This window comes from Cricetulus griseus, chromosome 3 (genome assembly GCF_003668045.3).
Source record: "Cricetulus griseus strain 17A/GY chromosome 3, alternate assembly CriGri-PICRH-1.0, whole genome shotgun sequence".
Lineage (NCBI taxonomy): Eukaryota > Metazoa > Chordata > Mammalia > Rodentia > Cricetidae > Cricetulus > Cricetulus griseus.
The window spans coordinates 109,345,391-109,371,644 of NC_048596.1; the positions used below are offsets into that span (position 1 = coordinate 109,345,391).

General features: G+C 42.0%; 1 protein-coding gene across 2 annotated transcripts in view; it reads right to left on the reverse strand.

Annotated features, from left to right (window-relative positions):
- The window catches only part of Me3 (malic enzyme 3), a 223,170-nt gene that overhangs the window by 112,500 nt on the left and 84,416 nt on the right, over window positions 1-26,254 (reverse strand). For both annotated transcript variants that reach the window (XM_035442405.1, XM_027407600.2), the window contains exons 2-3: window positions 22,260-22,393; window positions 20,368-20,517 (exon numbers count right to left, since the gene is read on the reverse strand). In XM_035442405.1, the coding sequence (XP_035298296.1) occupies window positions 20,368-20,517; window positions 22,260-22,393 (284 nt within the window). The remainder of the gene's footprint in view (window positions 1-20,367; window positions 20,518-22,259; window positions 22,394-26,254) is intronic.

The following is a 26,254-nucleotide window of genomic DNA, read 5'->3' on the forward strand; positions in this document are numbered from 1 at the left end:
TTGCTGTCCTCCTGACTCAGAGGCAGCCAGTGAGTCACTTGTTTACACATCTGGGCAAGATGGAGAAAAACATCCTCTCTGCTTGCTTTTCCAAAACAGGTTGAAGAAGCACTCACACGTACCTTTCCCCACTCACTCATAAATCTCCGCAGCTTCCAAGCACTCACGACCATGTGGAGACACCCTGAAACAGTCACCACCCCCCACGCAAAGGCTGTAAAAGCTCAAACCCAAACCCATTTCATGTTAGCATTTATGAGGCAATTCTAAGAGTAGGCACTGGAGGCCTATCTTGAAGCAATTTGTAAGCGGAAGCCCCTACCTTCTTTCATTTATCATACAAGCGTTTCTGGGGCAGCCACTGCAAATTAGTCATGAAAACTGGAATTTAATAAGAGAGAGAGGAACCCAGTTTCCAAGAGGACAAAAGTTCACTGGGAACGCATACACTTGAATCCCAGAGACCTTGCGCACTGGAAGCAAATGTAAGAGACAGCAAAGCGCCTGGACTATTGTCTCCAAACCCACACTCATCTGGTGCTGTTAATCAGGAAGGACATATCTGACCCAATTTGTTGTTTTGACCAAGTTCAAACTACTCACATCACTAAAGGAAGAACTCCCAGAACACTCAAATCAGACTAGTCAATGCCCAAGAAAGGATTTGTTCTGAAATGACTAGGTGTTTGCATCCCAGGGATGAAGGGCCTCATTGGAAGTACTACATCTGTAAGATGCCTATGCTAGTTTGAAGCCTGACAGCACAGGCTCAGAAGGGCTTTCCCATGTTTCAGGCCTTGTGGCAACATCAACAGCAGCATGTTGGCAACCAGTCACGTTTGAGCCTTAGTTTTCTTAGCTTTAAAGTAAGAGCAACAAACAAACAACACAAACATGCTAAACAAAAAACAAAAACACAAATTAAGACCAATATAATTATATAGAAAACAAAAAGAATTTATGGAAAATTGTGAGCCCAATGTCTGTTGCCTTTGGATTCAAAGAATTTAGTTCTTTGAAGAAAAGACCCAAAGCATTTCCATATATAAAAAAAAGCTATCAAACCACGTGGGTATGATGAGATGGCACAAACTTAACCCAGCACTCGAGAGAGGCAGAAGCAGATGGATCTCCATGAGTCTGAGGCCTTTCTGCTATATATAGAATGTTTCAGGCCTGCAAAGGCTACACCATGAGACACCATCTCAAAAACTAAACTAAATCAAACCAAACTAACCAAACAAAACCCCCTGAAATCACAAACAACAATAACAAAAACAACAATAACAAAAACAAAAAAAAATTGTTGGGCAGTGGTAGCAAATGCCTTTAATCCCAGAACTTTTGTGAGTTCAAGGCCAGCTTGGTCTACAGAACAAGTTCCAGGACATCCAGGACAGCACAGAGAAACTCTTTCCCAAAACCCTCCCCCACAAAAACAAAAACAAATGAACCAAAACAAACAAACAAACAAAACAAAACTAACGGAGTACAGGAAGAGATAGTAAGATATATAAGAGGGAAACAAAGAGTAAAGAACAACTAGAAAACTATTATCAAAATGGTAGTAGTCTTTCCCCATTGATAATTACTTTAAATGTAGATGGATTAAATTTGATAATCAAAATTAGAGAATTTCTGAATATATAAAAATAAAGAAGTCAGACACAAGATACTCCTTGTACTCTTAAGGTAGCATGCTGAAACTGAGAGAATATAAAAACTATTCCATGCAAATGGAAATCAAAAAGGAGAAGTGGTTATACTTACATCAGAAAAAAACAGACCATAAGTCAAAATCATATTAAAGAGGTAAAGAAGGGTACTATGATGGTAAAGGAATCAATTCATCAAGAAGGCTTGATGATTACTACCCCAAAAATAGAATTAATGGATGAATTCAGTAAGGTTGAAGAGTACAAAATAGCTATAAAAATCAGTATTATTTCCATAAATAACAATGAGCTGTGTAGAAAAGGAAATTAGGAAAGGTCCTATTTGCAGCAGTTCCACAGACAGTACCTGCGCTGGGCATTTTGGTGTTCAGTTGCACTCCAGCACTAGGGAGGTGGAGGCAGGAGGATCAGGAGTTTGAAACCAGCTTAAACTACACATGGAATGCAAGGCCAGCCTGGGCTATGTAGCAAGACCTTGTTTCTTAAGAAAGTCAAACAAACAAAATTAAACAAATAACAACCATGGCTTAAATGTTAACCAAGGAGGTAAAAGGTAAGTATGAAAGTTGATATACAAATAATGGCATATTTAGTGAATTTTCAGTGAGTAAAGCTATTTTTATAATTCTTCTTTTTTAAAGATTTTATTTATTTATTTATTTATTTATTTATTTATTTATTTATTATGTACACAGTCTTCTGCCTGCATGCAGGCAGATGGCACCAGATCTCATTCAAGGCGGTTGTGAGCCACCATGTGGTTGCTGGGAATTGAACTCAGGACCTCTAGAAGAACAGTTAGTGCTCTTAACCGCTGAGCCATCTCTCCAGCCCTATTTTTATAATTCTTATTTCATGTAAGCTAGCTTCAGGAGTCTCCACATCCATGGTCTACCATCAGTGGAGGAATGTTGTGACCAGGGCTACACAACAGTGGACCTGGTCTAAATTGTGCATGAACGAGCCAAATGCTTGCAAACTTCCTCTTTTTTTCCCTCTGTTAGAATATCTTAGGCTTACACAGCTAAATTTCAGACTCATCACTGACAAATATCTAATACCATTCTCAATTTTCATATGCTTATGAAGCTATTATGAAAATTCACATTATTATGTTAGGAGACATAGCAGGCTCATTCTTTTAATGGCTTGTTTAAGTAATGAATTATTTCAATAATTATTTATTAAATCCTTTATGTAAACACTTGAGATATTTATCTCAATGAGTGAAACAGAAAAAAATCTTATTTTCAGAGAACATATTTGTACTTCATCCATCCATCCATCCATTTAATTCTATCCTATTGTAAAGAGCATAGTAGATGTTAAAGAAAGAGAAAAAAATATAGAGATGAAGAATCCTCAGAACTCCCTGTGTAGCAGGGCAGAGAGCAACAGGGCAGATCTATGAGGAGCTACTGGGCTATGACATAGTGATTTCTACAGCAGAGAATTTCAGAGGGCACTGTCCAAAGATGAAGAATGGCAAACAAAGGCCTCTGCAGATGAGCTTGGAGGATGGAAACCAAGGTACTGGTAGAAGTCAGGTGTTTGAGGTAGATTTCAGAGTTAGCAGAGACTTATTATCTGGATAAGAGGAGAGGGCCTTGGGTGTGGAAAGTTCCTTTTGGTTTTCATTAGTTAATAAGATATATGATGGAAGGTCAGATTAAAGGAAAATACCATATACTAACTAAAATTGTTGATTAGGAGAGGAAAAAAAAACTTGTTATCAATCACCTAGTAATCAAACTCTGCTTTTGTTTTGCTTTAAAACTTAGGCTTAAGTAGGAAATAGTCTTGATTTCCCTTGAGTTTTCCCTGAGGTACCAGAAGTGGAGTGGGCTCCCACTTGGGTCAGCTGTCTGATGCCTTGTGCTGTCCTGAGCAGTGTTTATAATGCACAGTCCATACGCTTCCTGCAGCAGGGTCGGCTGTGGTCATTTTAAGTAGAGACTCTTGGGCCCTCTCCTGATACAGGGGATCCGGATCTTGAGAGAGCAGGCTGGAGTGTGTAATTTTCACAAGTAGTTTCTTAGGAAACTTTAAACCAGGTTCAGGTCATTCACTCTCAAGCAACTTCTCACTTTGATGATTAAAAATCCTTTTAATTGCTTATCATCTTCATTATTTTACACAGTCCTTTTTCTGTTTTTCTTCTACCATTATTGAATTTAAACTCTTCATACCTTCTTTGACTAGAGATAGTTTTTTTTTTTCTGCTCCTCACTCCTGGACACCCCCACCTCTATCTCCATTGAATCTGGAGGGTCATTTGGCTTCGTCTATTCTTCCAATAAGTAAAAAGGTCACCATGACAACGTCACATCTGTGTCCCTCCGCTTGGCTGCACATGAGAGGCACTGATTGGCTCACCAGGGTCCATCCTGTACTGGGAGACAAGGGCTATTTCTTCAAGCTTATTTGTGATGAGCATTGAACATTATTAGACCTCCAGAATCAAGGGCTCAGGACACGTGGGTCATGATCTTATTCCACTCCAGCTGTTTATTTCTCCTCAATTGATGGAACTAAATTTGAGGACTACATTATTTTGCAAACAATGAATAAAGTCTATTCTTTAATTATCCTTCTAACACAGAAACTCTTTGTTATTACTGTAATGTTCTTTTTCTAGTGCTTAAACATAACTAAATTACAGAATCACTCAGTGAAAATTGACCATGCCCTGTGCAAATATTGCTGAAAATTTTTACATGAATCAAGGCACATTTTTATGTTCATGTTGAACTAAGACTGCATTATTCAAAGTTACAGTTATAGCTTTTCATGTTTAAGGAGCCATTGATAACAGCAATCCACCTCTATGTTTCTATCAGGAATTATCTTTTTTTAATTTTTTTATTTTTTGAGACAGGGTATCTCTGTGAAGCAGACCTGGCTGTCCTGGAACTTACTCTGTAGACCAGGCTGGCCTCGAACTCACAGAGATCTGCCTGCCTCTGCCTCCCAAGTTCTGGGATTAAAGGCATGCGCCATTGTCAGGAAAAGAAGAGTCCATGCATCTTCCATCCATCCATCCCTGCTTCCAGCTAGTAAGTACCACAAGGAAGGACCTATGGGGAATAGGATGGATGTTGATATTTACCCGTTAGCAAACAAGTATGGCTTCCCTTTTGAAATTCTAGAATCCACTTATGAAAATGGTTCTGAGTGTCAAATAGGAGGCTACAAATCCTAGGACCATTCTCAGTTCTCTTCTTCTAGTATTTGTACAGCTTGGGGGGGTGGGGTCACCCACCCTCTTGCATTCTTTATTTCCTTGTGTGAAAGTGCACTCCCCTGCTTCACAGGGCAGCTTAAAGGACCCTGTCTGAGTTTACCCTAAAACCTTGACATGCTGTATGCATATACATATAGTTAAAATTCATAGATATTATCTATCTCTTAGAGTGGAGGGCAGAAAGGTTTTAGAATAAGAGGTGGGAGACTCATTGTCCTACTGCTTGCCCTGACTTGTACCCTTGGGAATCAGGGAGTCACTTCCTCTCTTAGCCTTAGTTTGAGCTGGTTATTTACAGATCTGCAATCCTGCCATTGTATGTTGTGCAGAGCTCCCAGGACTTGTAAGAGCTAATCAATTCCAACTAATCTGTTCCCAGCCAGGGTCCCACCTACTGCTTCCTGGAGAGATCTGAGTCTCCCATTCAAAGGCCTCTTAGGAGGCTAATTCCACATCCTCTCCTAGAACCCTGAATCAGGGAGTTACTTGACAGTGTTAGGAATGTGCTGCAAGGCACATAGGTAAGGTTTATGTTGGCCAGAGGAGGGTTATACAATGCAAAGGCTTATACTATGTAGCCTTCATCCAGGAGCTGGTGGAAGTAGAAGCAGACACCCACAGCTAAACCTTGAATTGAACTGAAATCCAGTTGCAGAGAAGGAGGACTGATGAGCAAAGGGGTCCAGACCAGGCTGGTGAAACCCACAGAAACATCTGACCTGAACAAAGGAAACCAGTATGGGACTGATCCAGACCCCCTGAATGTGGGTGTCAGTGAGGAGACCTTGGAAATCTATGGGGCCTTTTGTAGTAGATCAGTCCTTATCCTTAGCATAGGGATAGACTTTGGGAGCCCATCCCATATGGAGGGATACTCCCTGAGCCTAGACACAAGGGGGTTGGCCTAGGCCTTATCCCAAAGAATATGACAGACTTTGAAGATCAGCCCCATGGAAGGCTTCACTCCCCTGGGGAGCAGAAAGGGTATGGGATAGGTAGGATGTTAGTTGGGGGGGGGGCAGGAGAGGAGGGGAGTGAGAGGGACCTGGGATTGACATGTAAACTAATTTTCTTTCTAATAAAAAAAAACACAAAAACAAAATAAACAATGCAAATGCTGATAAATATTCGGATCCCAACTCAGTGAGGAAGCAGAGGGCCTGTAAAGTCCTTGCTATGTGCATGACAGGCTCTGTCTGTGCAGGTATGAAGAACCTGGCCTTTCTTTCTGAGGTTGTATAACCAAGCACCTTAACTTGACACTTATAAGCCCTACCCCAAGCTGTCTCACTGTAAGGGATGGCAGCCTGAGACTCACACACATGGACTCCTGTAGGCAACTGTTGTTAATTTCCTTTAGCCTAGGGATGTCTTTGCTTTGCTGTTGTTTAGGGACAGAAGAGGTTGACCACATTTTTTAGAAACACACATGATTCAGAAACACTGGGTTTTTAGCAATGTAGGACTAATGGAAGTTTTAAAATGAATGGAGAGAGAGGCCTTGGGATAGTACCAATACAGCTTGAAACCAGCAATAAACCAGCAATTTACTAGTACATGGTCTTGGGCATGACTCCCTCTACCTTGGAGTCTCTCCTCTTGGCAGCACAATACACTCTGACTTCTCAGGGTTGCTGTGGGATTCAAAGATAATGAAGGCAACTTGACCATCACAGTATAGCCAGTCAATAAAAACAAGGAAATTCGGTAATATTAGTTATGATATGGCTCAGTGTTCTGTTTCAGGAGCCCAAGCTCTACTTCCCACACAGTCAAGTTCATCAGAGCACAGGCCACAGTCTGACAACCCTCACTTCCACCTGCTCATACTGCAGATCCTGGCTTCTTGTTGGCCTCAGTTTCCAAAGCTCCATCTCTTACTCCAGGCATTGGCAAGTTCTTGGATTTTACATGTCAATGAGTTCTCCTTGGGTTCTCTGAGAAATCTCTCCAAGAAACACTTCTATCCTAGTGTTCCCTCACTCAACTGTCTATCACTACCCCTGAAAAGTCCCATCCAAATTCCTCACTACCTGTATGCTTCTTCTAACTGACCCGTCCTGGCAATGGACTGATCTTGTAACATCTTCTGTACAGGGCAGATTGACTCAGTGCACAGTCTCCTGTCCTGGAGATAGGTGTTCAGTCACCAGAGAAGCAGCTCAGGAAGGCAAGGAAGGACAGGGAGCTGATAAGGGCACTGACTCTGGAGCCAGGTGTGAACCAGGACTCTACTAGACACTAGATGGCTTTTCAGGTTTACTCAACTACTTCATTTTTTTTTCTCCTGAAAAAGGGATCAATAGTATTACACACTGCCATGGTTAGTTTTAATTGCCAACTTTATACAGTCTGGAATCAACAGGGAAGGGCATTACAGTGAGTCTAGATTAAGTTCGCCTTCGGGCATGCTTGTGAGGGATTTTCTTAATTGAATTAATTGAGGTGTGGAGATCCATCCTGAAGGGGCCTGGGCCCTGAGCTAAATGAAAAGGAGAAGGTGAACCCAGCACCGGCATGCATCTATCTTTACTGGGGATGCAGCATGGCTAACTGCCTCAAGATCCTGCCACTATGAAGTCCCCTGCAACCAGAGCCTGTAATCTTGAGCTGCACTCTTTCTCCCTTAAGCTATTTTTGGCAGAATACTTTATCACAACAATATGAAAAGAAATGAAGACACAAACCATGTCATAGCTAGTTAGCTTCAGTGGTCAACTTAACACAAGCCCAGAGTCTCCTGGGAAAAGAGAAACAACACCTGAAGAATTTCCTTGGTCAGACTGGCCTGTGGTGCTGTCTGTGAGGCATTTTCTTAATTGCTAATAGATATGAAGGACCAGCCCACTCTAGGTGTGCTATCCCTAGGAAGGTAGGCCTGGACTGCATGAGAAAGCCAGCTGAGCAAGCCAGGAGGAGCAAGCAAGAAAGCAGCACTCTTCCATGATCTCTGCTTATATTCCTGCCTCAGCCTCTCTGGATAGACTTGACCTAGATATGTAAGCTGAACTTAAACCATTTCCTCCCCAAGCTGCTTTCACCTCTTTTCTTTCTTTCTTTCTTTCTTTCTTTCTTTCTTTCTTTCTTTCTTTCTTTCTTTCTTTCTTTCTTTCCTTCCTTCCTTCCTTCCTTCCTTCCTTCCTTCCTTCCTTCTTTCTTTCTTTCTTTCTTTCTTTCTTTCTTTCTTTCTTTCTTTCTTTCTTCTTTTTTTTTTTTTCTTGGTTTTTCGAGACAGGGTTTCTCTGTGGCTTTGGAGGCTGTCCTGGAACTAGCTCTTGTAGACCAGGTTGGTCTCGAACTCACAGAGATCTGCCTGCCTCTGCCTCCCGAGTGCTGGGATTAAAGGCATGCACCACCCCTGCCCAGCTTGTCATCGTTTTTTATCACAGCAACTTTGATAAGGCAAAATCATGCTATTCTATAGGAAATACTGTGGGATCTGAATGAGTGCTTAGCAGAGTACCTGGGGTATGGAGTACTCTGGATACAGAGTTAGAAGCTATTGTCACCCGTCAAGGGGGCAATCCAGCATCCTATCAGGAAGGGGAATTGTTTTTGACTGGAAGAACAGGGGCCTTTGATTTAACTAGTTAAGAAGAAATTTACTTTATATAACAAGAAGTCCAGAGTTACATACCTCCAGGATTTACTTGGTGGCTACAGACATTCCATGTTTCTACTTTGCCATCCTTGGCATTATAATATTGATAGTAGGGGGCTGCATTTGTCAGGGCTGTGTAACGACTGTTGCAGTCAGTCCCAGACACCCAACACAGGGTGAAAATGTCTAGAAATGTCTAGAGATTCTCTTCTGAAGTAAAAAAATAAAATATAATAAAAAATCCCCAAAAGTTCCCCTGGAAGATCACTTACATCTTCTATAGCCAGTATCTATATTTAAATCAGTCACTCACAAGGAACTAGAGTATAAGGATAACCCGAGAATAATTAAGAACCACTGCTTGGTTCTGGAAGGGTCAAGGCACCTTTAAAGCTTTCAATAGTTTAGAGGATGAAAGACAACTGGAAAACTCGGTGATGTTAAGAAGGAAGCAGAGGCACCAGCAAAGCCTGCCACATGCCTTTCCTATGCAGTTTACGTCCTTGGAACTCATCCAGTTAATCTTTGTATGCCATGGCCTATTCTGGACCATCTTCCCAAAGTACACCAAAATCCTTTCAAGGCTTAGATCTAGAACCAATAGAAAATTTCTTTACTATAGGAGTTATCTCAGTACTAGTGTCTAGTTAACTAGATAATCCAAACTGTTTATTGGTTTATAATCATTCTTAGTTGGGCTGTAAACTCTTTAAAGACACAGACCAGAAATCCATGAACAAACATCCTAATTCTATTTGGAACTTTATGTGTTTATGATGACTGACCATAAAGATGATGCTTAGTCAATGCTTGTTGAATTTCACCAGAAGAGTCTGTCTCTGTCTCCCTCTCCCTCTCCCTCTCTCTCTCTCTCTCTCTCTCTCTCTCTCTCTCTCTCTCTCTCTCTCTCTCTCTCTCCTCTTCCTGACTTCCCCCCTCTCCCACCTCTTCCTGTGCCTTTTTTGGAGGCTCGAGTTTGGATTGAGGGTTTTCATTACCCTAATCGAATGCTTCTTTCACTGACATGAACCCTTAGTTGCTGAAACCCTTGTTTAAGTGCTCTCTCTGGTAAGGGTTTCAAAACAAGATGCTCAGGAGATGCAGGGAAGTTTCATACATGGTTCTTTTCCTGGAAGCCTGTGATTCAGGAGAAGAGATAATACAAATGTGTGGAGCTGGGGAAGTCCATCTTCGACCCCAGCATTTCCTTTTATCCTTTTAGTTGTTCTCTTCTAGCAACCTTTTGTGCAATGCCAGCAATACCACATCTGGTCCTGCTCTGGTTTGCTTCTCTGTTGCTGTGATAAACACCATGACCAGAAGCAACTTAGGGAGGTATGCTGGCTAGTTTATGTTAGCTTGACAGAGCTAGAGTCATTTGGGAAGAGGGAATGTCATTTGAGAAAATGTTCCCACCAGACTGGTCCATGGACAAGCATGTGGAGCATTTTCTTAATTGATGATTGATGTGGGAGGGCCCAGACCACAGCAGGTGGCACCACCCCTGGGCTGGTGGTTCTGGGCACTATAAGAAACCAGGCTAAGTCACAAGGAGCAAGCCAGTAAGCAGTTTTCCACTTCAGTTCCTGCTCTGACCTCCCTCAGTGATGGAGTGTGATCTGAGAGTTGTAAGATGAAATAATCTCTTTCCTCCTCAAATTGCTTTTAGTAATGTTATTTTCCCACAGTAATAGAAAGCAAACTATGACAGGAAGAAAGGGTTTATTTCACAGTCCAGAAGTCAGGGTAGAAAATCAAGCAAGGGCCAAGGTAGGAACCATTGACACAAGCTGTTTCCTGGCTAGTTTCTAGCCTCTTGTTCAGCTACTTTTCTCATAAAGCTGGGTCCACCTGCTTAGGGATGGAACTGCCCACAGTGGGCTGGGTTCTCCAACAATCAAGCAAATTCACTGCAGACAGTCCCTAAGCCAATTTAATGGAAGCAATTCTTCAACTGAGGTTTCCGTGTGTTAAGCTGACAACCAACATTAGTCATTACAAGTCTTGAATTTTGTTTTTGTCTCTAGCACTTTAAGCATGCCCTTCTTGATCTACTCCTTTCTGACATTATGGATCCTTCCTAATTTCTGATCCTTATTGGCTTGCGAAATAATAGCTTAATAGTCTTTAAGAGGAGGCCCGAGAGATGGCTCAGCGGTTAAGAACACTGGCTACTCTTCCAAAGGACCAGGGTTCAATTCTTAGTACTCACGTGGCAGCTCACAACTGTCTATAACTCCAGTTCCAGGGAATCTGGCATTCTTACACAGACATGCAGGCAAAACCCCAATGTACATAAAAAAACAAATAAATCTTTAAAAAAAAGTGTCTAAAAGACACATTCAAAAAGTTCATTGTTACTCATTAAGACATGGGGATTTCAGAGATCTGCATGGTCTAATTCCAGAAAACAAAATGATAATAGCTCCGGAGGCAGGCTAAGTGAGGGGGCTCTTTAGGGCAAGTCAACTTTTGCTTTCCTTCAAAAAGTTTTATGCCAGTAATTGGTTAGGTCGCCTCTTAGACCCTTCCAGAACGTTTGGACTGTTTGAGACTCCTTTTGAACTAAACTTAGTGTGAGTCAACACAGCCTTTAGCACATTTTACAGTTCAATGGGAGATCAAGGCTGTTCGAAGAGAGGTCTGATCAACTGCTGCTTGTATGTACGTATTTCCTGGTTTGACTGAGGAAATTCCCCGCACAATTACTCTTTGATCACCAGGGCTGGGATTGCCAGGGACAAAGGAGGAAAAGGACAGAGCCAGTAAAAGAGCAACAAAATCAGTTTGTTTAAATGGTTAGGGAAATCTGCCTTTGGCTAAAGGAAGTCAAACAGAGAACATCCCGTTCTACTTAATAAAGTGCATCTGTCTCCAGCTTAAGGAAGGAGAATGTAATCTTTGTGTCTACACGGGACTGTTCAACGATTCCCACTTCCACACCCAGCCTTCTACGCTCAAACTCAGAGATGGCTAAGGAGTACCTTCCGTCCTGTCCACAGAGCAAGCTGGCCTTTGGAGGCAAAAGTCCTGGGCATGTCACATAGAACTAAGCATGTAGTCACTTTTAAAAATGCAAAAATTACTGGGCAGGTCACGTAGAATTAAGCATGTAGTCACTTAAAAAATGCAAATCCTGACCATCTCTAAAAGGAATAAGCCAATTCTCTCCATGATCAAAATCCATGGAATTTAGACATAGTAACTATTCTTCCTCTCCTCCATCTCTGTGCTTCAAACTGTTTTAACAACATGGGATGGAGGAACTATTTAGCGCACTCCTTGAGACAGTTGTGTCAAATAATAGCTAAACAATGTCCATTAGAGGCTCCTCCTGCCTTATATCCATTCCAGCAGAGATTTCCAAATCACAGCACCAAACCACACTTAAAAATGCTGGTCTGCCCAGCTGGTCTGTTTGGAAAAATGCCCACTTGTGAATCAGAGCTCTCAGCAAAAATGACATGTCTACAGATAAGCCTGCAAGCTTTCTCTTGTCAGAAAATGAAAAGAATGTGTTTTCATCTACCTTTCCATTTTTATCTTAAATACCATGACCCTTAGTGGTAACTTTATATTCCTAGTGCTTCAGTCTGCCTCATGAACGGGAGATCCTCAGGGTCAGGACCAACACCTGAAATCCCTAATAAAACTCCCCGTTCTATAGACGAAGAAACTGAGGTTCAAGAAGGGGAGGGAGACTTCTAATAGGTTATACTGTTGGTGACATACATTGGGATCAGAACCCACATTCATGACTCACAGTTCTTTCTCCCAGTGTGCATTGGGGGCTTGCAAGTACCTACTCCTGTTTCCTTCAAATGGTCTCTATTCATTTTGTTGTGAGCTGCCTTTCACTTCCCCATAGCTCAGTGGCTCCAGCAGCTACCGCAGCAGCATCTCTGGATAGTGTTAGGTATGGACATTTTCTGGTCCTTTCCTGGACATGAGGAATGTGCATCTTAACAAGTCCTCCAGATAGTTTTCAGGCATGCAAAAGATAGAGGCACGGTACTTTGATGTTAGTGCCAGGCAATCTAACCAGGGCATCAGATCCATCTGATTTCATAGCTCCTTTTCAGTTTGGCTCTTCTGGTTGCTCCCAGCAGAGATTCACTTAAGTTCCCTCTGGAGAGACAGAGTGCATTGTAAATTTGTGAACAGGAACTAGCGTGGAAAACTGTTGTCCTCTCAGGCAGCACTAGGGACCAATCACTGACAGATCTTTTTCTCTCCTGTTTTCCCTGTTTTCTTTCCATAAGCCCCATTCACCTACTGCTCTATATCCTATTCCTTAATAGCTGGCACTTACTATGACCCTACTGTAAAATCTGAGCCATAAGCATCCTTTCTGTCCTCATTTCCCTTCCAAACTAGAAAGTTCGTTCTATATAATTATTTCCTGGTCAAATTCCTGGCAAGGACATCAACTGGTCCAGCTTATCTTCTGAGCTAGTCCACATGTACTCATTCAAATATTCTCCTTGAACATGATGTTTGCTATTGTAGTTAATTGCTGACATCAGATGAGTGGGCATCTGTGACTGTAAGATGGGCAATGACACAGGGGAGTCAGGAGAATGCTGGTGTCTCTTGGAAGAGAAATGGCCCCTCCTGGCCCTGTAAGGGAGACATGAGAGAACTTGGCAGTGGAGACCAACAACTTAATTTACTGAGGACTCAATTCAAGACAAGTTCTGTTATATTGTGACTCTAATCTCCAAGCATAGGTCCAGGCTGGGATGATTTACAGAATATGAGACACAGGCTACTGACTCCCTAAAAAGTCGTGGTAGTTCCAACTAGAAGGGATCACCCAGCTTGGTGGTTTGCAGCCCCAGCTCCTGTTAGAACCTTCTGGGGAGCCTTTAAAAACCTAAGAGCCTTTTTCTAACTCAGGGATTTTAGTGAATACTCCCCAGATATTTTCAATGTGCTTCCAAGACTGAGAACTGCTACCCAGACACAAGTCTCTTAACTTTACAGGTGGGAAAAATTAATCTCAGCCATGTAATATAGACCATGGCTTACTTCAAAATCTTGTTGCTAACTTGATTATAGAGTTCCATTAATTAGATCAGAAATTGTTAGAACTGGAAGACATTATAGAAGCTAGGTTGCCTAAGTCTGCCACTTACCTAATATGAATGAGTGAGATGATTTGCCCTAGGGTTTGTAGGCCAGAAGGGGATCATGTGTGAAGAACCCAGACCTCATGATCCCTAAGACTAAAGGCCAGAAATGCTAAAGGAGACCCAGGGACAGACCTAATGTGTTCTTCAGGGAGCCTTCCCAGCAGTACAGCTCAAATAAATGGTTTGGTGGAGGAGTCTGGATTGAATAGGACATGGAGCAGTCTTGGCAAAAGGATTCTCTGCTTTAGCACTCTAGGAATAGAGGTGAGGTGGGTCTGATGATATTAATTCTTGCTTTATGCCTGCCTTCTTCTCATTGTGCTAGGTGTGTGTGTGTGTGTGTGTGTGTGTGTGTGTGTGTGTGTGTGTGTGTGTGTGTGTGTGTGTGTGTGATTCAAAACTGACAGTTGGGTTTAAATCAAGATTGTAAGGTGTTCAAAGACCGTGTCCCAGTTATCAGGGCTCTCCCCATTTGCTGGATAAGTTTGTTGTTTTTCACACTGACTTTGTTCAGGATGTTGACACCCATTTTCCTGTTTGGCTAGAAATGGACTCCAGTGCACATTTAGGGAGCAGAAACATGCAATGCGTGTCCCAGAGGTTCTCTTTGTGTATCTGATGATAAAAATGTTCCAGTTGGAGAAAACAAGGCTCATTAGACATATTGAGCCAGAAGCAGGAAACTACAAGGTGAATGAAACTTAACCACAAATTTTTATGAGGATTGGAGTGACAAATGAGAGACAAAAATTAATGCCCTTTTAAGTGAATGGGGAACTTTACCATCAATAAAGCATTTAGCACCCCTGACCTTCACAACAGGTTCCATGAGGTGCACAGTTTCTGTAATGCAAGCTTGGAGGCGGGATAGCTAGGTTCTAGGTATGCCTTGTTATTGTTACTGTAGGGAGTCTAGTTTCTTTCTCAGCAAAATACAAAGTACTTTGTGGGAGTTCCTAGCTTAGGGCCTAATCACAGACATTGTAACCATTCAATAAACGACAGCTATTAATATCCTGTATGTATATAATACTGGCCTGGGTGCAAAAACACATCTGTTTGCAGAAAAGGATGGTGGCTTGGCACAGGGCCAAGGGATGTTATCATTTTTTCAAATCCAAATAAATCTTTAGATGTTTTCCACAGAGTATCCAACCAGTCTTTTTTTTTTTTTAAACTCAGCACACATTTCTTTTCTCTTTATGTTTTTGTAAGTATTTGCTAATGAATTTGTTACTTAAGATTACAGATAATTTTAGGATCTGGAGCAAACAATGGAGTATGGAAGCATTTCAGAGGGCTGAGAGGCCCATGTTCTTGAGCAGTGTCTTAGTCAGGGTTACTATTGCTATGATAAACACCATGACCAAAGCAAACTTGGGGAGGAAAGGGTATATTCAGCTTCTGCTTCCAAATCACAATTCATCATCAAAGGAAGTCAGGACAGGAACTCAGGCAAGGCAAGGACCTGGGGGTGGGAGCTAATACAGAATCCATGAAGCAGTGCTGTTTACTGGCTTCCACCTCATGGCTTGCTTGCTCAGCTTCCTTTCTTATAGAACCCAGGACCACCAGTCCAGGATTGGCACAACCCCATGAATCACCAATTAAGAAAACATCCTACAGGCTTGCCTACAGCCCAGTCTTATAGAGGTATTGTCTCAATTGAGCACCCCCCCATGACTCTAGTTTGTGTCAAGTTGACATAAAACTAGCCAGTACGGAGAGGGTGACTGAGTTCCATGGCACATCCTAGGGATGGTGAGTCAGGGAGCTCTCAGTACCTCATAAGTCAGTCCCTTTCCATATGGAATCTCAAAATCTTCACATGTATAAGCATTGCTCTCATTTCATACAGAAAAGACCAAGGGGTGGGGGTTGCTATGCTAATTGTCAAAGTTATCAAGACTGTCTTCCACTTAAATGAAGTCTGCTTTACTTATCTTCTTAGGTATCATGAATAATTTTTTCATTAACACCTCCATTCACCCATACAGGTTAGACAGCACACTGAGACACAAAATGCTATATCCATAATTGTGTGTGTGCTGCCTGGAGTCTAAGAGAATGAGGAAGTTATAGATAGCTTTGGTGAATGTGGGTAGCTTGGGAGAAGAGCACTCATAGACCCTGATTATCATATTGGCTTCCTCTTGACACCTGTCTTTAGGCTTGAAATCTGTGCTAGCATCTACCCAACCTTCCCTTTGGCTTTCACTTCTTCCCAATAACCATCAATGGGTGCCCTGGCCAGTCAGACCTACTGAAGCACAGGCAGAGCTTGCTCCAAGGGAAAGGTACCCAGGGATGAGGGATATCCACTCTCCTTATAGAGCTACTTTTAGGTACCCTGAGTTACCCTGGTCCCTCCTTCTAGGCTCTGAGGTAATATAGAGCTGAGGTGTGTTGGAAGCCTCAATTCTAGTATTGGCTGGACCTAATTAGCTTTGGTGCGAGACCAGGCCCTTCTACAGAGTATTTCTTTGTTAACAGCAACCTGGCAGGAATATTTATCATTTAAGAAACTGAGAGGGCCTGGCTCTCCTCTTGGCCCTGGGGCTGTCCTTCCCTCAGATGTTAATCTATTAAGCCATCCTAAGCCAGGTCTCAGATGAAGCTCAGGGCTAGGGCAGAACCCATAGTCTTCATTCCCTTGAGAGCAAGGCTAGTGTGAAATTAACACCTGGAAAGAGGCCAGATGGAAACCTAGAGCAACAGCTCAGAATGTCACATGTCAAGTCACTTAATTGGGTAGTCATCTGAAGAAGGGTTAGTGAAAAACACACTGTACTAGGTGTGAGGAATTAATCCAAGAAGACATTTCAGTCTGCCTGAACCTGCCTTAGCATCAGTCAGCTGCAAGCCGACGGTCTGACTAGATCTTTCCTCTGGGGAGAGGCTCTGAAATGGCATCTAGTTAATCTTCACCTTAGACCCTGGGCAGTCAATCATTCTTGGAACTGCAGCGGTGCCCAACCCTGAATGCCCATGGTGTGTGCCCAGTCCTGAACTATGAGGCAATGTAGTAAGCAATGTGGTAGTTTCCTACTCACACTTGAGTACCCAGCTCCAGTCCTGACTTCGCTATGTGACTTTGAGTAACTTACTTCTCTGTGCCTCAGCTTTCTCATTCTGCAGAAGATAAGAGTGCCTACCTCCTGAGGGTATGATGATAATTTAATATGATGTGTAAAGATTTGAGGAGAGTATCTGGCCTACAGTTATGGTGTTCTCCATATTCCAGTTCATCTTTGGGCTTCTTGCTCGTGTTGTTGCCTATTTTTTTCCCCAGGCTGTGTCTCCAGCTGCAGCACCCATGCTATTTACACCTAGAGATGACCTGGTTCTCCATATGGAAGTGGTTTGGGATCCTGTTTCTGCACTCATTGAGGCCCACCTTACTACCACTGCTCTGTCTGTTGATGACTCATTAGAGAACACAAGTCTGATTTGATCTGAGCCAGAAACAACTCCCCATCAATCCAACTCCCACAATCATGTGAAAGAGACTTCACTTTTGAGCAGACATCTTTGTCCATTCTATCCAGACCCTTGGACCTCCTGTTTTACTGCCATGGGGAGCTAGATGCCAGGCATTCTAACTAACAAAGGCTGATATCTAGATGAATAAAATTAAAAATTCCATACTTTTTCTTGGTAGGAGTAAGAGGTTTTAGAGATAGAAACAAGTGCTACATGAAAATAAAACAAGGTAATGAGACTGGGACCAGAGGGTGACATAGAGCATGAAAAATGGGAAGGGAGCAGCCATCAGACATTTGCCAGGAAGACTGCTCCAGTCTGTCTCACATCAGAACACATCAATGAAAGACAAATTCCTCTTGATCCCCATATCTTCCTGAGTTTCCAACAACTACAACAATACAAATTTTCAAAAGGGTATCTTTTTTTTTTCAGTTATCCCTTTCCTGTTCCCCAGTGAAAACTCATAAATCCCACCAAATGTTCCTCTGTTAGGTCTGTCGGGTCCAAAGGAAACTTCATTTCCCCAAATTCTGGTGATTAGAACCAAAGTCAGCAGTCTGTAGGTAAGGAGCTATTTCCCTTATCACTGGCAGAAGGGACAAATGGCTATCTGTGGTGCCCGTTAGCAAACTAAAATTCACACTGGCCTCCAGGCTCCCTCAGTACCACAAGTACCTGTTACACATTTCAGAGTCCACGCTGGCATCCCAGTTCTTCTCAACGCTCCCCCCTACCCTAACCCTCTTCAACTCATGAGCCCCCCCCTTATTTCTCCCTATAACCCTGATATTTCAGCTATGCTTCTCTATTGGTCCTTTCTTTGTCTCCTTCACTTGCTCCCTCCTTTCTCGTTCTCTGCTCTGCTCCTGCTTTCTCTCATGGCCAGGCCCAATCTGCTAGCCATGTCCAGTCAACTTCTTTTTCTCTGCTCTGCACTGTTCCAGATGTCTCTGGCTGTTTTCTCCCTCATATTTACAATAAAAACCTTCCCCTTAACCATATCACATAGTAGTCAGTTTTCATCAGCTTATAAAAAGTTATCACCAGCCTTCTGAATGTCATCTACTGACCCAGGGAGATATAGTCATCTCAGTGGCTAGAGTGGTTCTGATTTTTGTATACTCCTAACCCTAATTAGTTTTATCTTGATTCCACAGACCTTGATATATGCCCCTCTTTTCCCCTTAGCTAGATTTTTTTGTTTCTATTTTTTTTTATTATTTAACAGTTTCAAACATGGATATTCTGAATTTTTGCTCACTTCGCCCCCACTACTCTCATTTCCCTCTGTTTCCTTTTGGAACCCCCTCTCCCCCCAGCAACCTCCCCTACTTTGATGTCTTTTTTTTTTTGACTCACTGAGTTTAACTAAAGTTGCTTGTATAGGTACTAGTTGGGGTTATTTACTGGAATATGGGCATTGTATCAGTTCCTCATATTCCACTAAAGAAAATGACATACCCCCAGCACCCATAACCTGCTCATAGTGCCTCAGTGAGGGGCTGGAGCCTCATGAGCTCCTTCCTCATGTATGAGACAAAGTGATGGCCCAGTCTTGTGCAGGTAACTGCAGCTACAGTGAGTTCATGAATAAAATGTCCCTGTCAAGTCCAGAAGATGCTATTTTGTAATCTTCCTCCCAAACATCTAGTTCCTACTTTCTTTCCACTTCCTCTTCTGGATGTTTCTTGAGCTTTGGAGAAGTTGATAAAAGATGTCTCACCTAGGGTACAGCTTTCCACATAGACAATTTTTTTTAAATCCCAATTCTTTCCATTCATCCTTCTCAGCCCAGCAGAAATTAACTAAAGCTGTCACAGATCCATGATTACATGCTCCCTATATAATACATACTTTAAAAAGTGGTGGCAAGGGGTGGAAGCAAGATGAGCAAGAGATCGCAGACAGATTTGCTATATTGTGAGTTTCCAGGCCAGCATGGCTTACAGGAGAACCTGTTTTTAAATACTTAGCCACTTGGGGTTGTTGTAGCACACACCTTTGATCCCAGCACTCAAGAGACAGAGGCAGGAAGGCCTCTGTGAGTTCGAGGCCAGCTTCATGTACAGAGTGAATTCCAGGACAGCTAGGGCTACATGAAGAAACCCTATCTCAAAAACAAACCCAAAATAAGTAAATAAATAGACAAATAAAATAAAAACTAAGCCATAACAAATGAAACCAAAGCAAAGCAAGAAATCTAATTCATAACTATTTTATAAATGAAAATTACAGATATGTTTTGTTGTGGTTCTCAACCTGTGTGTCGCAAGGCCTTTGGAATCAACCAACCCCTTCACAGGGGTCACCTAAGACTACGGAAAAACACAGATATTTACGTCAAAATTCATAACAGTAGCAAAATTACAGTTATTAAGTAGCAATGAAAATAATTTTGTGGTTGGGGGGTCACAACAATAGGAGGAACTGTATTAAAGGGTTGCAGCATTAGAAACATTGAAAACCCCTGGTTTACAGGATACTGTACATTTATTATTGCTTTCCTATGATGTTCTATTACATATAATATATCTAGACCTTTCTTTTATTGTTAATGCAAAAACTATATAGTTACAGAGATCAGGTACCTTGCACTGAGAACCACTGAGACCCGTCCTATTTTTCTAGCACACACACACACACACACACACACACACACACACACACACACTCAGTACTGAAATGAAGGGAAAAACTATTTCTTTAGAAAATTTCTCTCCAATCCTTTAGTTTTCAGAGAAAGTGTAATGCCATTGTTTTTGCTTATAAAGTGAAATTTTATATTGAATCTAAATGGTGGTATATGATTTAAGGGCTGGAAAGAGAGCATGTGTTTGGTGTTCAGGGCTCTTCATTGTCCTCAGTTACCCAGAGATCTGTAGGTATGTTGGAGGTGAACAGAAAAAGGGATAGGGTGTGTCGACGTGACAGGTGGAGACTGTGAAAACAATGGAAACTGCTTCTCAGGCCAACTCCAAGCAGCCTGTTGAACTCCACTTATCATGCGGAGGTGGAGAAGATCCAATATCCCCTTGCTAACTTCTCTCTCAGCTCATTTCCAGGTTGGTGGTGTTATTTTACTGAGCACGTGTTTAAAATCAAATGTCTCACTGTTAGCCATTGACTCGAAGGTAGCTTGCTAAGGGTCAAGAAGCAATGCCACTTGAAACAATTTCTTCCCCTCTATGGGACAGCCTCTCCTTGGCCCCTTTAGTAGGTACTCACCGAGGTCGTCGGAAGGTCAGACCGTATTGCTGACAGGCCAGGCCCACTGTGGGTGTGTATACAATGGGCATGAACTTCTCCACATCTGAGGTCAGCACCCGGTAGAAGAGCTTCTCATTTCGGTCTTGGAGAGTCATGAGAATGATGTACCTTGGAAAGGATAGAAGAAGCCAGCTGACTCCAGGGACACAGATGCTTGGCAGACCCTGGATGATGTCACTGTGCTTAAGAATGTGGACCTTGCTCCAGGGAGAATTTGCGCACAGGGGTAGGCATGCCCTCTACCCACTACCAATGTAGGACATCCCATTTCCCTAGCCATTTAGTGTACACTTCTCTCCAATTCTACCTTCTACTCCCCTCCTCGCTGGAACACTTATCAGCATACCACAGTCCCTATGGTTGGGGAGCCTTCTTAGTCTTTCTCCCAATCATCTGTTGAAATGAGAGACTCTTGGGAGTGAGTGTAGGAAAGCAGAGAGCCAGGAGCAAGCCCTCTAGAGCTCTCAGGAGTATACACATTCATCACTTCCTGATCCTAGAGCCTCATTTTAGGCAAGTAAGTGAGGCCCAGTAAGATGGAAAGCATTGAGAAGGCAAGCATTAGAGATTGTAGCTTTTATAACTTCCTATTTTAAGCAAACATTTTATTTTGGACTCTCGTTCTTTTTTGGTCCATTTAACAGGAGTTTCTGATTGTTCAACATTTGGCCATGCATCAGTTTGTTAGTGTAACCTGTTGTGTAACTTCTGGTTTGCTCTTCAAGATGATGTGGCTAGATGAACAAAAGGGAGAGAACATTTGACTTGTATTAGCCCTGGAGTTTAGTGCTTTAGGAGTGGGGACATGGATGTGGGCAGGGGCATGCTTGTTAACTGCTTCTCAGAAGCTCTGGGTGGCTTGGAGGAGGCATTGGGAGCTAGATGCAGGATGACCCTCGTATGCTATTGAACTCTGCCCTTCATGGACATTTAGTTCTAGCCATTTAGCTCAGTTGATATAGAGAGAACCTTTATCTTCTTCCCATACATCTGCTAGAGCCCATGGTAAGATGACACATTTGTTTAACAAACTTATACAGGGTTTACTATGTCCCAGGCAACATTCTAAGCACATTACAAAGACATGCATTTAATTCTCCTAAACCCAATGAGTCAAATGCCATTGGCATAGTCATAACACAGGCAAAGGACAGAGACTGGCAATGTAGCTTTAGTATTCAGTGCAGGAAAGCTGATTTCACTCATTCTAGAATTAGTCATATAACAACCAGGCTTTGTCATCTCTGAACTAAGTACAGCAGAGAAGTTAAAAACATAGATGTTGTAGCCAGCAGTGTTTAAATCCTGTGCTGACTCATGATGTGTACCTAGGTAGTGACTACTGTCTTCAGTAACAGTTAATGTTGACTCAAAGACTTACTGCCCATGACCTTCAACATAGCATCTAGATCCTTCACAAGGCAATCCATCTCCATCTCCCTTTTCTCCACTGTTCCTTTTGCTATATTCCTTAACAGCCCCATGTCTCCAGTTTTTTTTTTTTTTTTTTTTTTTTTTTTTTTGCCCATCTCCTGCTCTGCCCTCCCCCATGCCCCTGCTGAATGTTGAGTTGTTCCCTCAAGGCTTCTGGGACTGACTCATCTCTAACATCTCTCAGATGGCCTCCCAGGCTCCACCTGTCTTATCCAAGTTCATTTTAGCCATGCTCCTGTTGTAAGTCTTATCTCTAGGGAGACCATACATAACTCTTTAAGGACAGAACTGGATTGGAAATCTCTCGGGCTCTCAGCCTTTCCTAGTTACAGAGAATTTAGAAACCCTCTGGGAGCCATTGTGCAGAGCAGCACAGCCTCAGGACTGGGCACAGAGAATGGACTTCAGCCACTGACTTGTCCAGGTCGCTTGGTTGTTTCTCATAGTATCTCATGATGCGGAGGAGCTGGACATCCTGGCTGAGGAAGCAGGGAGGGATCAGGCCGTGGATGCCAAGCTGCAGTCTTTCTTCAAGTGTAAAGGCCATGCCCTGGAGAAGAAAGGAACACAGACTTAATGAATGTGCAGGAAGCCATGATCTATCTGTGGTCGGCTGAAGTTAATGTGGATCAACAAAAAGGGATGGACCCAAACCCCACCTCTGCACTTTAAAAGGGTGTTTTCCTGTGCTAGTTACGGTGAGGCCTCCTGATAAGACAAATGAGGAAGACAGTCATGACAGTCACTTCATCAAGACTAGATTTTGCCTTTTTAACGCTGGAACAGAGAACATCTTCAACAAATGGTGCTGGCATAACTGGATGCAAATATGTAGAAGACTACAGATAGAACCAAGCCTTTCGCCCTGCACAAAACTTAAGTCAAAATGGATCAAAGACCTCAACATAAACCCAGTACAGTAGACCACTTCCTGAACATAACACCAGTAGCACAGACATTGAGATCAACAATTAATAAATGGGACCTCCTGAAACTGAGAAGCTTCTGTAAGGCGAAGGACATAATCAGCAAGACAAAATGACAGCCCACAGACTGGGAAAAGATATTCACCAACCCCACATCTGACAGAGGGCTGATCTCCAAAATATACAAAGAACTCAAGAAGCTAGTCTCCAAAACACCAAACAATCCAATTAAAAAATGGGGTACAGAACTAAATAGACAATTCTCAATAGAGGAATCTAAAATGGCTGAAAGACACATAAGAAAGTGTTCAACATCCTTAGCCATCAGGGAAATGCAAATCAAAACAACTCTGAGATATCATCTTACTCCTGTCAGAATGGCTAATCAAAAACACCAATGATAGTTTATGCTGGAGAGGATGCGGAGAAAGAGGAACACTCCTCCACTGCTGGTGGGAGTGCCAACTTGTACAGCCACTTTGGAAATCAGTATGGCGACTTCTCAAGAAAATGGGAATGAGTCTACCACAAGATTCAGCAATTCCACTCCTAGGCATATACCCAAAAGAAGCACATTCATATAACAAAGACATCTGTTCAACCATGTTCATAGAAGCATTATTTGCAATAGCCAGAAACTGGAAGCAGCCTAGATGCCTCTCAACCGAAGAATGGATAGAGAACATGTGGTACATTTACACAATGGCGTACTACTCAGCAGAAAAAAACCAATAGAATCTTGAAATTTGCAGGAAAATGGATGGAACTCGAAGAAACCATTCTGAGTGAGGTAACCCAATCTCAAAAAGACAAACATGGTATGTACTCACTCATATGTGGACCTGCTATATGATACATAGTAGTGACTGTGCTTTATCAGAGCCGTTTTTAATGATGTTGCTCAGAATGGATTCCTTCCAGATGATGATTGAGAAGCTAATTTAAAAAAAATGGTGCCAGGTACCACAAGAGTAACAGAACTGTGCTGATTTCTGGGATTTTGTTTTTTACTTTTTTTTTTAAATGGAGTTTGCTGGATGTCTCTACAATTTTGTTCAAATAACTGCAGAACCTGGAAAAGCTGTTGCTGCTATTGATGCATAACATACTGCCATTATTGGTCTTTTATATAAATATAAATATATATATATATATATATATATATATATATATAATTTGAATTTTTGGAAACTTTAGAGGTGCTGTCAACTATGGAAAAAAGTATCCTAGTTTACCGTGTTGAGTTGGCATTGTACAAAAATTAACAGCCATATTTGTCTAGAAATGTCGAACTTAATTTTTTTCCATTTGTACAGGGGTAACGTACTGTATTAAATATGTAAGGTCCTAAAAAAAAGAAGGGATTTTGAGAGCCCATCCTATGTGAAGGGATGCTCTCTTGACCTGGACACATGGGGAAGGGCCTAGGCCTGGCCTAGGATGATGTGGTAGACTTTGGGGACCTCCTTTTGAGGGCCTTACCCTGCCTGGGGAGTGGAGGGGGGATGGCTAGGGGCAGATGGGATGTTGAGGGGAAGGGGAGGGAGAGGGAGAAGAGATTGACATGTGAAACAAGCTTGTTCCTAATTTGAACTAATAAAAGAATAAAAAAAGAAGAAGCTGAGACTCATAGAAAACCAGACTATAGAATAATGTCCCTGTCCATCCCCACGCACTATTCCTGACTGACTTTTTAGGTTAGTGTGACATATGTATTAAAGTTATTGAACAAATAGAGTGACCCATTTTTTTTGTTTGTTTTATTTTTCGAGACAGGGTTTCTCTGTGTAGCTTTGGAGCCTATCCTGGCACTTGCTCTGGAGACCAGGCTGGCCTCGAACTCACAGAAATCCGCCTGCCTCTGCCTTCTGAGTGCTGGGATTAAAGGCATGCACCACCAACGCCCGACTGAGTGATCTATTTTACAGTCAGTGTTTATAGCTTATTCAGATCTCCTCCATTTTTACCAAGCCTATGTGCTATCCAGGATCCCATCCAAGCAAGCCACATTATATTTAGTCATTTTCTTTCTTTTTTAAAGATTTTATTTATTATGTATACAGCAATTTGCTTCAATGTATATCTGCACACCAGAAGAGGGCACCATATCTCACAACAGATGGTTGTGAGCCACCATGTGGTTGCTGGGAATTGAACTCAGGACCTCTGGAAGAGCAGTCAGTGCTCTTAATCTCTGAGTCCATCTCTCCAGCCCTATTTAGTCATTTTCTTAGGCTTGCTTTAGCTATGATAGTCCTCAGATGCCCTTAGCCTTTTATGACCTGGATCTTTTGGAGAGTGTTTATCAGGTATTTTGGACAACACTTCTCTATGAGAACAAGTCCAGGTTTTCTCATAAATACAGTTGGGCTGTGTGTTTTCAGGGGAAGGCCACAGGAGTTGAGGGCATTGTCTCTGTTGGTGTGAATCACAACCACCAAGCTGAGGTAGTGTTTGCTAGTGTCTCCTGCTTTGGAATTACTCTGTCCTGAGAATTTGTCTATGTCAGAATTGATGCACATTAGGATAGACTCATGACTATTGTTTTCTACTTTGGCTTATGATCTAGCACTGTCTCAGTTACTTTATTGCTCATATTATTCCAACTTTGGCTTTTGGAAAATTTTAAAGTTGATTCTAGTATCTTTCAGTTCTCTTTGACACACTCCTGTAATACAGAGTTTTGTTTGTGTTGAATAATCCCTTACTTTCTGGCATTCCAGGATGCTTCTCTTGTATATTGCTTGCTCTGGTTCTAGAACCAAGCTATTCTTCTAAGAGCCTCAACTCCTTTTCCTATAGTTTGGCATTAGAAAACAAGGTTTGGGCATCATTTTTATTGTGTTTGTTGCGCCAAGGTTTCCTAGTGTGTACTATCTCTTAGCTTATAGAGCAAGAACACACAAGCATACATTATAAAATGTGTACGAATACATATTTGCAGATAATTCTATAATTGCCTTTTTGAGCTTAGATTATGTTCATACCAAGGCCTGCAACTCTAATCCGTACCACATGGATCATTTTAACCTGATCACCTGCTAATCTAGAAATTCTCATTCATTCAGAAGTTCCCCTCCCTACATCTATCATCTGCTTATTTAATCTCTTAATTCCAGCACACACACATACAGTAGTGTCAAAATTCCTAACTTGTACCACTATGGGAATCAACTTTATAAGAGTATGAAATTTCTTTGCCCTTAGTCTTACAAATTTCATTAATTTCCAAAGCCACTTAAGCAGACACTTCCCACTCCTCAATCTTCCCTGAGAGTGTTATGTAAGTTTATAATATGTGCAAAATCCCATGGGCTTTACCTGCTCATTCCTTCTTGCCTGGCCAAACCTCTGGCAGCTACTGGTCTTTTACTGTCTCTACAGTTTCATCTTTTCTAGAACGCCATTTTATCAGTTACATTCCATATTGCATTTGTGGCGTAGTTTATCTATAAATACACAGTTTTATTTCATATTTCACTTAC